Genomic DNA, 12,501 nt, shown 5'->3' with positions numbered 1-12,501 from the left:
ACCTGGTGTACAACGGGGACCTGGTGGAGTACGACGCGGACCACATGGCGCAGATCCAGCGGGTCCATGCCTTCCTCATGAACGACTGCCTGCTCGTGGCCACCGCGCTGCCCAACCGGCGCGGTGCCTACCGCTACGACGCCCTGTACCCCCTCGACGGGCTGGCTGTGGTCAACGTCAAGGACAACCCGCCCATGAAGGACATGTTCAAGCTGCTCATGTTCCCTGAGAGCCGCATCTTTCAGGCTGAAAACGCCAAGATCAAGAAGGAGTGGCTGGAGGTGCTCGAGGAGACCAAGCGCAACCGGGCCCTCAGCGAGAAGCGGCGCCTGGAGCAGGAGGCCCTGCCCCGGCCTGCCCCAACACCCCCCGAATCCACCAACCCCTTCGATGAGGATGAGGAGGAAGAGGAGGAGGAGGAGCCCTCTGCTGAGGAGGAGGTTGTAGACCTCTCACTTGAGTGGATCCAGGAGCTGCCTGAGGACCTGGATGTCTGCATTGCGCAGCGGGACTTCGAGGGGGCAGTGGACCTCTTGGATAAACTCAATGAGTACCTGGGGGACAAGCCTGTGAGCCAGCCCGTGAAGGAGCTGCGGGCCAAGGTCGACGAGCGGGTCCGGCAGCTCACAGACGTGCTGGTGTTCGAGCTGTCTCCAGACCGGTCGCTGCGAGGAGGGCCACGGGCCACCCGCCGAGCTGTGTCCCAGCTCATTCGCCTGGGACAGTCCACCAAGGCCTGTGAGCTCTTCCTGAAGAACCGGGCAGCCGCGGTGCAGACGGCCATCCGACAGCTGCGCATCGAGGGTGCCACCCTGCTCTACATCCACAAGCTCTGCCACGTCTTCTTCACCAGCCTTCTAGAGACGGCCAGAGAGTTTGAGACGGACTTCGCTGGCAACAACGGCTGCTACTCGGCCTTCGTTGTCTGGGCCCGCTCTTCCATGAGGATGTTTGTCGATGCCTTCAGTAAGCAAGTATTTGATAGCAAAGAGAGTTTGTCAACTGCGGCAGAGTGCGTCAAGGTAAGAGGATCCAAAGAGGGTGGTGGGACATGAAAGTCAAAACAAAGGCTGCAAAGCTTTAAATCATCTTTTCTAACCCGAGTTTAGCTATTGACTCTTAAGCAGGTCTCCAGAGATGTTTCCTGCGTTGAAAGGTTAATATTCATTTGAGGTTAGTTTGGGTTTTTTCAATTTAACAGAGGAAAGCGTTAAGATTAAAAATACACAGCAAGAAAAGCCTTGCCTTTATTGGAAATGCAAAATGTGTTTATTCTTAATTTGCCTTTAACCAGTAGGAGATCCTAAAGTTTAGATGAGTTATATTTGAATTATAAGTACATCGAGACTTTCTGTTTGTTTTCCAAGGGTGTCCTGGACTACATTTCCATATTTTTTGGCAAGACTAACTTTTTCCGGTTATGTGTGTGTGAGCGGGTTATAATGTAATTGTGCAGAGTATTTTTGCAGCCAGGGTTTATCTTTCAGTTATTACTTTCTCATTAATAAGGAGATTCTAAAAGCATTAGAAACATGTGAAGTATGAATAACACTTCTCACTTTTCTGACGATGATAAATTTGATAAACTGGTAAGACATAAAAGGGGCCTGCACACTAATAACATCCTTTGCTTTTCATTAATACCCAAGGTAGCTAAAGAGCACTGCAAGCAGCTTAGCGAGATTGGACTGGATCTCACCTTTATCATTCATGCCCTTCTGGTGAAGGATATCAAAGGCGCTTTACAGAGCTACAAGGATATCATCATTGAGGCCACCAAGCACCGCAACTCTGAGGAGATGTGGAGAAAGATGAACCTAATGACTCCAGAGGCACTGGGGAAGCTCAGGGAGGAGATGAGGAGCTGTGGGGTGGGCAATTTTGACCAATACACAGGTGATGACTGCTGGGTCAACCTTAGTTATACTGTAGTAGCTTTCACTAAGCAGACTATGGCCTTCTTGGAGGAAGCTTTAAAGCTTTACTTTCCAGAGCTGCATATGGTTCTTTTGGAGAGTCTCGTGGAAATCATCCTGGTGGCCGTCCAGCATGTTGATTACAGTTTACGGTGTGAACAGGACCCTGAGAAAAAGGCATTCATTAGGCAGAACGCCTCTTTCCTGTATGAAACTGTCCTTCCTGTTGTGGAAAAAAGATTTGAGGAAGGAGTTGGAAAGCCAGCCAAGCAGCTACAGGATCTGAGAAATGCTTCAAGATTGATGCGTGTAAATCCGGAAAGTACCACCTCTGTGGTGTGAAGTGGTCCTGTGGACAGGGTGTGGAAGCACTTACTGAAAATGTTGTACAGTGAATATATGAACTCAGTGGGGGGTTTTTTGAGTCCCTGAAAAATGCAGAACTGTTAGCTGCTGCATTGCAGAAGCTGAAGATTTAGAATCGATGCCTGCAAGCATGCAATGCTTTACTTGGTGGATGGGGGCTGGGAAAGTGAGAAGGTCGAGGTCACATGTCCTCGGATGGCATATCCTGTAAGAAGGGCTTTTGTAGTGTTTGTGATTTGGGAAATAACTGTAATACACATTTTTTGGCTAATTGTCTGTGAAAGTCTTAAATATATGTACAGCATATGACAGGAAAAGATCAATTCTCATCATGTCACTGTAGGAATTCTTTAAGGCAGAGTTCTGGTAGGAGGGGAAGTGCTGGAGCACTCCCAGTGCGTGGTATTTGGTGAGGCACGTCCACCATCCAGATGTGACTCAGCACTGCAGATAAATGACATGAGTTTGCACAGTGTGATTTGTGTGGTAACAATGCAGGCTTTTCCATTTTTGTAATATTCAGATTATCTTCATTTCAGAGGCAGATCTAAATTAAAAATGTTTTCAGTATAAGTTTTGGTGTTTGGGTGAAAGGGCTTCTTCTTTTAATGAGCTGGCCTGTCAACTTAAATTGCAGCTCTCTGAAAACAAACCTGCTGTCAGAACCATTTGTTCCCTTCAAGAGGAGTGAGAATAAACTGCTTCCCTTACTCTCTGTGTTCCTCTTCCATGTTTTCTCATGGATTTCATTGGGGTCACGTCCATTGAATGAAGTGTGCACTGTTTCTTGAGGTGCTGTCATAAATGCATTATGGGCCTTTGTCTGCTGATAGAAACCAGAGTGAAGAGGCCTAAATGTTCCTGAGACTTGCAAGGCAGGGAGAGAGTCTGAAGGTACTGTTTTGTTTGGAAGAGACAGAATGCTAGTTTTGCTGTACAGAAGCAGCACCTGATGAAGAGACTGTGTTGAGGCTTTTGGTAAATGATGTGAACTCCAAAATACAGAGTCTCGGGCAAATGCTATTGTTTCCTGTAATACAGCAATAACCAGTGAGAACTGCCTTTTTTGCAGAAATCACAAGAATTTGGTTTGGAACTCTGATGTTAATGGGGGAAGTTTATACAAATGCTTGTATGTTTGGATTGAGTGGTGGTGGCCGTCTGGTGCAGTATATGTCTGTGAAAATAAAATAAGCCAAGTCTTGTGTCAAGGCTGGCTTTAGAAAGCTGTCAGCATAAACTTCTGAGCTGGGTAAACTTCTTCCCCTTTGGTACAAACTTTCTTATTTGTGAGAAAATCATGTTACAGCTAAATAACCTTGTACTAGTCCCTCAGTAAGTGTTCTTTACTGTAATAATTGAGTATCCTGTTCCTCTAGCACTTTTGAATTAAAGCTTTTGCAATTTGTATTAATGAATGCCTTGTGACTGCCCGAACAAACAACAGATGTCACTAGTAAAACATTCTGCATAACTGCTTATACTGGAGCTTCTTCATTTCTGCCTATTTTCACAGTACTAGTTCAATGCAGTTTTCACTTCATGGCTGGTTTTTGTTCTCTTGCTCTTTGAATGCCTTTTGAACTGTCAGATTTTGCAAAGCATCCTGCTGCCGCTGCTCACTTGCTTTTCAGTGCGTGAGCCTTTTGCTAGCAAATCATGGAAGTCATACAAAATGTTTCTAAAGGGTAACTAAACTCATTGCTCCTAGCTGAAACTGATTGAAACCCACTGAAATAGCTCTAGTTTTGTTTTAAAGGACAGGGACAGTGAGAGTTAGAACTTATATGAACATATTATGTCCAAGAGAGAGCCCTATGGGTTATTTCACTAGTGAACTATTTTTGATACCATAACCTAGTGAAGTATAGCAAAGTGATACAATCCCTGTCATCTGTTGAAAGTGGGCCAAGATAGCAATCTGAGAAATACTTTCAAGTGGATTATAAGTGAGAGCTCTCTGTGGTGATGGGTGTTTTGGAAGAGAGGGAGAGGGAATGGCGCTTTTTTTTTTGAGAACACAGGTATATTTCATTATTTCCTTTGCAGCAGAAGAAAGCAAAATAAATACAGATGAACCTTTGTCTGTGAGTGTGTGTGTGTGTTTGTGTGTAAGAGAAGGGTAAGATCTGGGACTCAAGACTGATTATGGCAATGCTTGAGGATTTTACATAACAAGCTGAATTATAGCTTCCTGATTCCCAGCATTGGCATAAAATTGAATAGGAAAAGAGCCCTATTCATGCTTCTATTTCAAGCTGGTGCTTACTCTCATCAGAGGACAAAATGTAGAATGTAATTCTGCCACGTGCTCTGTTATGCCTCTGTCACTGAGCCCTTCATCAATCTATAGCACACAGAGCCTACTGATTTTGTCTTTGCTGTCATCCATGCAGCAGTGGGCTTACACTGATGTTGGTTTTAATGGATCAGGGAATCTAGCATTTCATTTGGGTCATCATATATTCTGTTCTTGTGCCTGTCGCAATTCAAACACCTGTGGGTTTGTATAAACTGCACTAGGTAGCATTGATATTTTGTAACTGGTGAATCTATTGAAGTCATAGTAAAAGAAAAACAATAATATGAAGAAATGGTGTGCAATTAAATGAAACATGCTTTGTTAGTTCAGTTAACAGAAAAAAATTATGATAACAGTTTTGTTGATTTGAGAAAGAACTAGGTTGTTGAGGTTTCTTTTCTTTACACAATGGCATATAAAATCTGGTTTCCTTAGGCTGCTGTGAAAAAATTGTGATGTGTAAAATGAAGATTTATTTTTTTTTAATTCAGATGAACTTATGTAAGGATTTAATGCAATAACTTTTCTGAACAATGAAGACCATGTATTAAAACTTCTAGCCATATGACAGTAGTGGTGTGTTTCTGGTTTTATTGCATCACCATCAGAAAGAGGACAGTTCACAGTTGGAGTCCACTTAATAAATTTCCAGTGAAGTCAAAGAGCTTCGGATCAGTCCTTTGTGAGGGAGATGTAGGCGGCAGCCAAGTGATGAAAGTCAGGTGATGTCACTTCAGTTACATTCTTACGAAGTCACTTGAGTGAAGTTGGAAGAAAATGTTTTCTCGACATTATATCTGATTCAAATTGAGTACAGGCTGTACTTTAGTCTAATGGGACTTCCGGTGTGTGAGGTATTATCAACACCAAGGCAGCGTAACCCTTAAGGGTTTGTTACCTTCCAGACATTATTTTGTGGCTGGAGTCAATCCATACTTAACTTGAATGCTGAATGTGCAGTACAACCCATCTTCTCACTAGATGGAGCTTTGTGCACTGAAACCTCAGCAAGCCATGGACAGGCATGGGCATTAAAGCTGTGCTGCCTTGCAGCGTGGCTTGGCATGTTTTGGTCGCATGCTGGGGGATGAAGATGCTGCAGTGAATGGTTCAGATGCTAGGCTCAGCTCTTTTTTCCTTCCTTGGTAGTGCTTTACTTCTGCATTTTCTAATTCTTGTACTGTTCATTTTTTAATTCTTCATGTTTTCTTTTCCTGCTGTGTTTCTTTACCATTGGCAGGCATTCTGCAGAGTATCTCGCCTTTCTACTTTTCCTAAAGGTATGTACTAACATGTGACTTTTCTTCTGCCTGAGAAACACTCTGCTAGACCTCAAGCCCCCGCAGAGATGTGAAAAGTCACTTGTCTCAGCTTCAGTTGTAAGATGTTCAGCTTAATGACTTCTCAAAGTCAAGCCTGTGTGTCCTCTTGTTGTTTTACTTCAATATTGGATTGAAATTCCTATGAGACTTCATGCTCACAGCACAGCTTTGCATTCCAGCACAGTAACGTGGAAGGTCCCCACCACCAATCTTATAACTTATACACTCATTATATTCCCTCTGCTGCACAACTCATACAATTTAATTGGGTTACCTTTTACTTAAAAATGTTAGTAGTTCTGCAGACTCTTCGGTATATTTTCTCTGAAGAAAATCAAATCCAGGATGGGACTTATCTGTTAAGCAGCTTTGTGAGCACAGGCTGTAGCCATATCTTTTTCCTCACACATTGAAGGATTGTGATATGAATTCAATCCCTACAAATTCTGAAAAGTAGTGGAGAAACATTGCAAACTGTGGGGAAAATAGGTTTACACTCTTTATCATTTCAAGGGAATGGATGACTGGAGTAATAGATCAGAATTTGATTGAGCCACCTTGGACACAGAGTTTTTACCTCTTGTGTATTTAAGAAACTTTGCTGATAAAGCTTTAGTGGCCTCAACATGCCCTGTAATACAGTTCTCAACTTCAGGGTTACAAGCTGAACTAGATTCTCTGCTACAGATGTGCTCTGTTTGACACACCAGAGAGAAAGTACTTGCAAGAGGCCTGGTCTGTGCTGACCTGCGAGCAGTATTACCCTTCCCAATGTGACTGATCAGGGCAGTTTTAAGGCAATTTCAGATCACCCTTCTGTGGCCCTGTGGTATTTATTCTCTCTCCCTCCCCATGCAGTAGCTGGATTCCTTTCAAGGGCCTGAGCATCCCACTTCCCACACAAGCAGAAGATAATACGAGAGGTTGGACAGAACCTGCTCCCCAAATTACTGGAAGTGAGCTGTGATGGGCAGGGTGACCAGCGGGGTTCCACAGGAACTCTGTGTTGGTGAGCATCACCTCGGCACAGGGAAAACAGGCACCCACTGTACAGGCAAGCAGAGAGGATTGCATTCAATTTGTTCTCATAGACCAGTACAAGAGCTAAAAGCAAGTATGAAAGCTGAGAAATTAATCTCCTCACGTTATGGCAGGAGCTGGGCTCTGAGGCATTGGCTTAGATTACTCAAAATATATTTGGCCCTGCAGCTGTTGGAAATCTTGTTCAGATGTGCTAATATGTTGACATGTGATTATTGAATGTGTTGCACTAGGAAGGTGAACCAGGGAGAAGAGCAGGTAATGCTAACTTCACTGCTGCTTGGGAAATCCTTGGAGATGCTTGGATTAATGATGATGTTAAGTTATTAAAGAAAAAAAAAAGCATACAGCTCATCAGCTAATTGCACCAACACACAGTTCTTTCTCTGTCCTTCCAGAAAGCTGATCCGGATAAAATTAAAATGCTCATGAAGGTGAGAGAGTTAGTCAAATTCTTTGTGATATGAGGCATGTGAATCTAAACACCTGCAGACTTGGGCAAAATTAAGATCTGAATTCAAACACCCCCCCAACCTGCCTATGGAGTGATGGAAAACTTTGCCTCAAACTTTTCCACACTTCTGGTCTTTGAGTTCCCTGAGTTTTCAGTCATTCTTACTGCTCCTAAAAATCACAATTCATAGACTACAGTCTGTGCCAGTCTGATTTGTTCAGACTAATGTGTTTTGCTTTGTTTTGTTTTAATTATAGCTTTATAGCACTGTTGCAGTCTGGGGATTCCTATTATGTTCATTTTCAGTTCTTCAGACCCAGTATTCACAATAGGAAGGGGCCTAGCTCCCAGCCCCAGCTCCGGCAGGATGGGGTTGTCAGGAGAGTACTTCAAGCTCTGCAGAGAATCCTTCCTTCCTCAGGACTCAGTGAATTTTTGTCTCAAAATGCAGGTCTCTGATAAGCAGCTCCCATTCTGCTGTTTTTCCGCCTCACTAACAATTGGCAAGATTGTTTGTTTTCCCACTCCACAATACAACTTCTACAACAGAGGTGCCAGATTGGCTTTGTGGAGGAAAGAGGCCAAACTGCATGTTGGGTTCGTCTGTGTATGTCTTAACATAATTCAGGCTATAAACCTCCCTGCTTGCTCTCACCAATGACAATGTCACTCGGGAGGAGGGGGACTGGGAGGGTTGCAAGAAAAGATCTTTGTGCCTCTGACCTAAGCACACACTGGAGAGCGTGGTATGTCCCCCTGAATTTGAGAGTCCCTATAGTCAGAGGTAATCAGAGGCTAAAGAGCTTTTCATGAGTGGAGCATCAGTAAATTTCTTTCAAATTTAGCAAAACCAACTGGCAAAGCAGTGATGGAGGGGCAACACTAGAGCAATGGCAGTGCATGAGCAAAAAAGTGTGTGTTTCTAGGACACCTCAACTCTAGTGTGACAAATTGTTGTCCCAAACAAAGCCTGCCTCTTCTTCAGTGGGAGCAGTAGGCTCCATAAGTCACTACTGCTGCAACTTTCCAGGAGGCAGCAACAATAGAGTTGGACATGCTAAAATGAAGTTGCTTCATCTGACTGGCTGTAATACGTGACACCGTGTTAGGGTGGAAGAAATGCCCTTGGGAAAACAACAATACTTAGTGAAAGGTGCACAGCGAGGCCAGATCAGCTGCTGTTCTGAGATGTGGCACCAGTGCTGCCTCGTATAGCCCTGGGCTCCTGCCACACACTATCCTCCCTCACTACCCAACCCCAGAACTTCCCACAGTGAGCATTTTCTTCCTGCTGTCCACTGGCCTGAAATAGGTCTCCTCCCTCCCAGTGGGATTAAACCCCATCTTGTTTTCTTGGTGACACACGTGATGTGTGTAGTGAGCAGAAGGCCCCTGTGCCGCCACCACCACCCACCATCTTCACACCAGATAGCCCCTCTCCTGGTGTGCCTGTAATCAGTCACAACTTTTTGTTGTCCCTTGAAGTTTATTACCATTTAAATAGCCTTTCAGCCTGAGACTTCCTGGGGTTTCTGCCTCTGCTGCCTCCTGCTCTGTAAAATTAATGCCAGTAAGATTGTGTCCTCACAGGAAAATGGTAAGGATTTTAAACCCACACAAGTCCTTTTGTGGCCCTTTAGCTTTGAGTGGAGCACTTTCTATGTACTTGACTTGGGGATGCTTAGACAGGAAAGTGTTTATTTCCAACCAAAAATTACAGCACTGAATCCTGCTGTCTGGGGCAATGTTTTTGACTACCGTGGGCAAATTCCATATTTAACTCAGTTTGTGTTTTTAGGCCTTGAAGATTTAAGGGCCAGACTGCAAATGCCTTTAATCAGGAAGCAATTAATTGCACAAATTTCCTCCTTGCAGCCAGTGTAACACTCAACCAGGTAATACTCCTTTGAGGTGATGGCTCATGCCTGTTCACTACTTTTATTATTGTATATCTCTGCTAATTAGTTCCTGTTGGATGGTAGGCCAGGTTGCTACAGGGGGTTCAGATAAAAGGTACAATAAGTTAAGGCAATCTAAAGATAGCTTTAATAAGAAAATCAAATGGTTTGCTTTCCTGTTAAGCTTTTTTTTTTTTTAATTACTATTATTTTTCCTAAAGAAAACTCAAAAGCAGAATTGATGCTTTTAATGGAAATTGGGACCAGGTTCACAAGGGTTATTACAGGTACCTTGCTGTGGAGGACACTCGACTGGAGCTTTTTCCAGAGTACCACGATGCTCACCCAAGACCAATCCCAAGTAGGAAACACCTAGTTTGTCTCTTTTGCACCCACCTTCATGCCCAGGATCACAGTCCTGCTTCTCTCTCAAAAATGGTGCTCAGCTTCACTTGGAGAGCAGTGTATGGGGAGCTGGGGGGATGTTTAGAGCTCACTGACAAGTCCCTGGGGCAGTGCATACATGATGTTTCACAGAACAGGAGGGTAAGGCCTCAGCTGCCCCTCTGCCCCATGTTCAGGTCAGGGCTGTTGCTCCACCTGCTATTGCTGACACCAACCCTGTTCACTCCTTCAAACACAAGCCTCACATCCTTCCTGTCCAACATGATGGTGAGAAAGAACAAACTCCCTCATTATGCTGTTATTATAATTTACTAGCAGAAACCTTCCTCTCTGCACACACAACTCTTCATGTTTGACTGTTATAATTGTATTTTCAGAGTTATAAATAACACATTAGCCTGGTTTATGTGTTCATGCAAATCAGGCTATAAAATGGAAGATGAATTAAATTAACTGTCTCCAGAATTCACATTCCTGTCACTTATTCAATTATTTGATCAACATAATTGCTCAGAGCAAGAGCTAATTGGAAAATGACATGCATTTACCCTCTCTATTGAGGAGGAGAGGCTTATCGGGTATTTTACTGCAGGCATTTTCATTAGTTCCAATATTCTGGAAGAAACAAGGCTTTAAAAAGAGCCAGGCCCAAACATACAAAGCTTGTTTGCTAGCCAGATGCTTTCCCATCCTTAAAATAGCTCCAGTATTTTGCTGTGCAAGGGTTTGAACATGTCTGTACTGCAGCACATACAAGTACCTTGGCACACATATATGGGAGCTGCAAGCCAAGCTTGCCTCCAGGATTCTGCAGCACTAAATGTGTTCTTGCTCTGTATATCTGTATTCATGCTATATGTGTTTGGTTCTTTCTATGACTGGCTCCCATCCCGAGGTGCTGATGCAGAAAATATTGTTTGGCCAAGGCAGAAGAGCCTCTCAGGAGTAGGAAAGGCAGAAAGTGATTTTTTTTGGTGCTCCTGATGTAGAAAAGACTGTAATTCCCCACCTCGCCAGCTCAAGCCCTGCATTAAGGCCACAGTTTGAAACACTGATACCTTTGGAATGATTTTTTTTGTCCCTTGCCTTGCTCAGATGTTCTGGTTAACATTGTGAGTCTGTATGCACACACACACCCTCCCTGACACATCTGTGCACTTTTTTATTAAATTAAAGTCTAAGAAGTGGATGCCAGAGCAGAGGGGTGGGGATGGAAAGAATCAGGAGGTAGGAGACTCAGATCCTAAACTGGTTCCTCTTTCCATTATTAGCTATAGCATTGTTTGGGGTTGGAATATTTAATTTGTTTTAATAAGAGACAAGCAAGCAATTTTCCAGGCTGCATGAAGGGGAGGAAGATCATCTATCAACACCAACAGTTTGCAACCTATTGTCTGCAGGCCCTAAGGGTTATCTGCAGGGGAAGGGAACTAAGGAAATCAACCCCATTGTCAGTTGCCTTAAGTTTGTGACAGATGGACTGCACCTGTGTTGGAAAATACTGGGGTCTGCAAATTAAAATTGGGTAGAACCCAGAGTGTTTTCCTCCTGCTGTTTGTGAGCAGTTCAAGTATCAAGTTTTGCTTGCTTCAAAAAAACCCTCCAAAGTGGTCCATGGAGCATATGAGAGCTGAGAAACATGCTGTGCCAGGTCTCACCCCCTGAGGTCTAGCTGTGCTGCCAGCACTGCACAAGTGGTACAGGAAAACTCCAGAAACGAGTGCAGCAGAGCCTATTTGTACTTATACCAGGACATGCCTGATAGTGGAGGTGTTTTAGGGTAGGAAGCAAAAGTAGCCACTAAGGAAATGAAAAATATCCTCACTATGGGTGGCTTGGGAGCTTTCAGTGTATATGTCCCAGCTGTCCCTGGGGGAAGGAGAGTTATGTCCATTATGTACCTGTAAGCACAATTTTGTCATGCTGCTTAGTGGGGATGCTGTGCAGTTTGGACCTGAGGGGTGCTGAGGACACTGGGGGCCATGCCTGCTCACAGCTCCGCGCTGCAGACGGCTACAGCAAGCTGCAAACAAGGATGATGCCAATATTCAGTGTCCTGTGAGTGACTTCAGCCAGTGGACAACTAGCCTCAGTGTGAAGCTGTGATCTCTAAGCTGTGGCTAATGGAATAAATCAGTAACCTGATGGCACCCCAGGACACCGCACATGGGGCATACAGGATCCTGTTGCCAGCTCTAGGCACAAAGGAAGGAAAACCCCCCTAAAAAAAATAAAACAAAAAAGCAAAGCAACACAAAAAATATTGTGAATATCCTTGTGAATTCAGGCAGCTGTCACGGCCAAACAGGGGATGGACAGGCGTGCAGGGAAGCGGCCGCTACAGGGCGTCGCGGTGGAACTACCAGCAGGGGGCGACCGCAGCTGCTGCAACCCGCATCCCAGCCCCGCATCCTGGGTCGCCGCCGCCCCGCATCCCAGCCCGCGCAACCCGGGATCGCCGCCGCCCCGCATCCCAGCCCCGCAAGGATCGCCACCGCCTCGCGCCCTGCCCAGCCCAGCACCCCTCATCCCCACCTCCCCTGCACCTTTCACAGACCGGCATCCAGCCTCACACGCCGCTCCGCAGTCCTGCCACCCCTCCACTCAGCACCCCTGCGGCCTTGGATCCAGCCCGCACACAGCCCTCCAGCCCAACATTTCCCTTTGCCCACCACCCAGCAGCCTCATATCTCCCCAGGTCGGTGTCCCAGCAGTCCCACAACCAAGCACACCAGAAGACCTACATCCAAATGTCCAGTTCTGTAGCCCTGCAGACACGCAGCCTAGCACCCAGCCC

The 12,501-nt window shown here is 45.0% G+C and overlaps 1 protein-coding gene and 1 long non-coding RNA gene across 2 annotated transcripts; both read left to right on the top strand.

Moving 5' to 3' along the window:
• Positions 1-6: 6 nt before the first annotated feature.
• EXOC8 (exocyst complex component 8) lies at positions 7-3,763 on the top strand. The gene is made up of 2 exons (XM_008923596.3): positions 7-1,022; positions 1,650-3,763. The coding sequence occupies exons 1-2, from the start codon at positions 45-47 to the stop codon at positions 2,256-2,258; spliced, it is 1,587 nt and encodes a 528-aa protein (XP_008921844.3). The 5' UTR covers positions 7-44; the 3' UTR covers positions 2,259-3,763.
• A 2,083-nt stretch (positions 3,764-5,846) lies between these two features.
• LOC108640545 lies at positions 5,847-11,701 on the top strand. Its single transcript, XR_001921246.1, has 3 exons — positions 5,847-5,864; positions 7,346-7,381; positions 11,636-11,701. It is a non-coding gene; the product is annotated as an uncharacterized LOC108640545 (long non-coding RNA).
• Positions 11,702-12,501: the final 800 nt, after the last annotated feature.

This window comes from Manacus vitellinus, unplaced genomic scaffold, assembly GCF_001715985.3.
Source record: "Manacus vitellinus isolate BGI_N305 unplaced genomic scaffold, ASM171598v3 scaffold_37_pilon, whole genome shotgun sequence".
Lineage (NCBI taxonomy): Eukaryota > Metazoa > Chordata > Aves > Passeriformes > Pipridae > Manacus > Manacus vitellinus.
Note: the sequence above shows the minus strand (reverse complement) of the source record. Positions and strands in the feature narration are given on the sequence as shown.

Excerpts from the sequence above, each read along its gene's own strand:
- EXOC8 (XM_008923596.3), top strand. The coding sequence starts at position 45 with ATGGCGCAGATCCAGCGGGTCCATGCCTTCCTCATGAACGACTGCCTG. Across the intron at positions 1,023-1,649 it reads CTGCGGCAGAGTGCGTCAAG|GTAGCTAAAGAGCACTGCAA; the intron begins GTAAGAGGATCC and ends TTAATACCCAAG.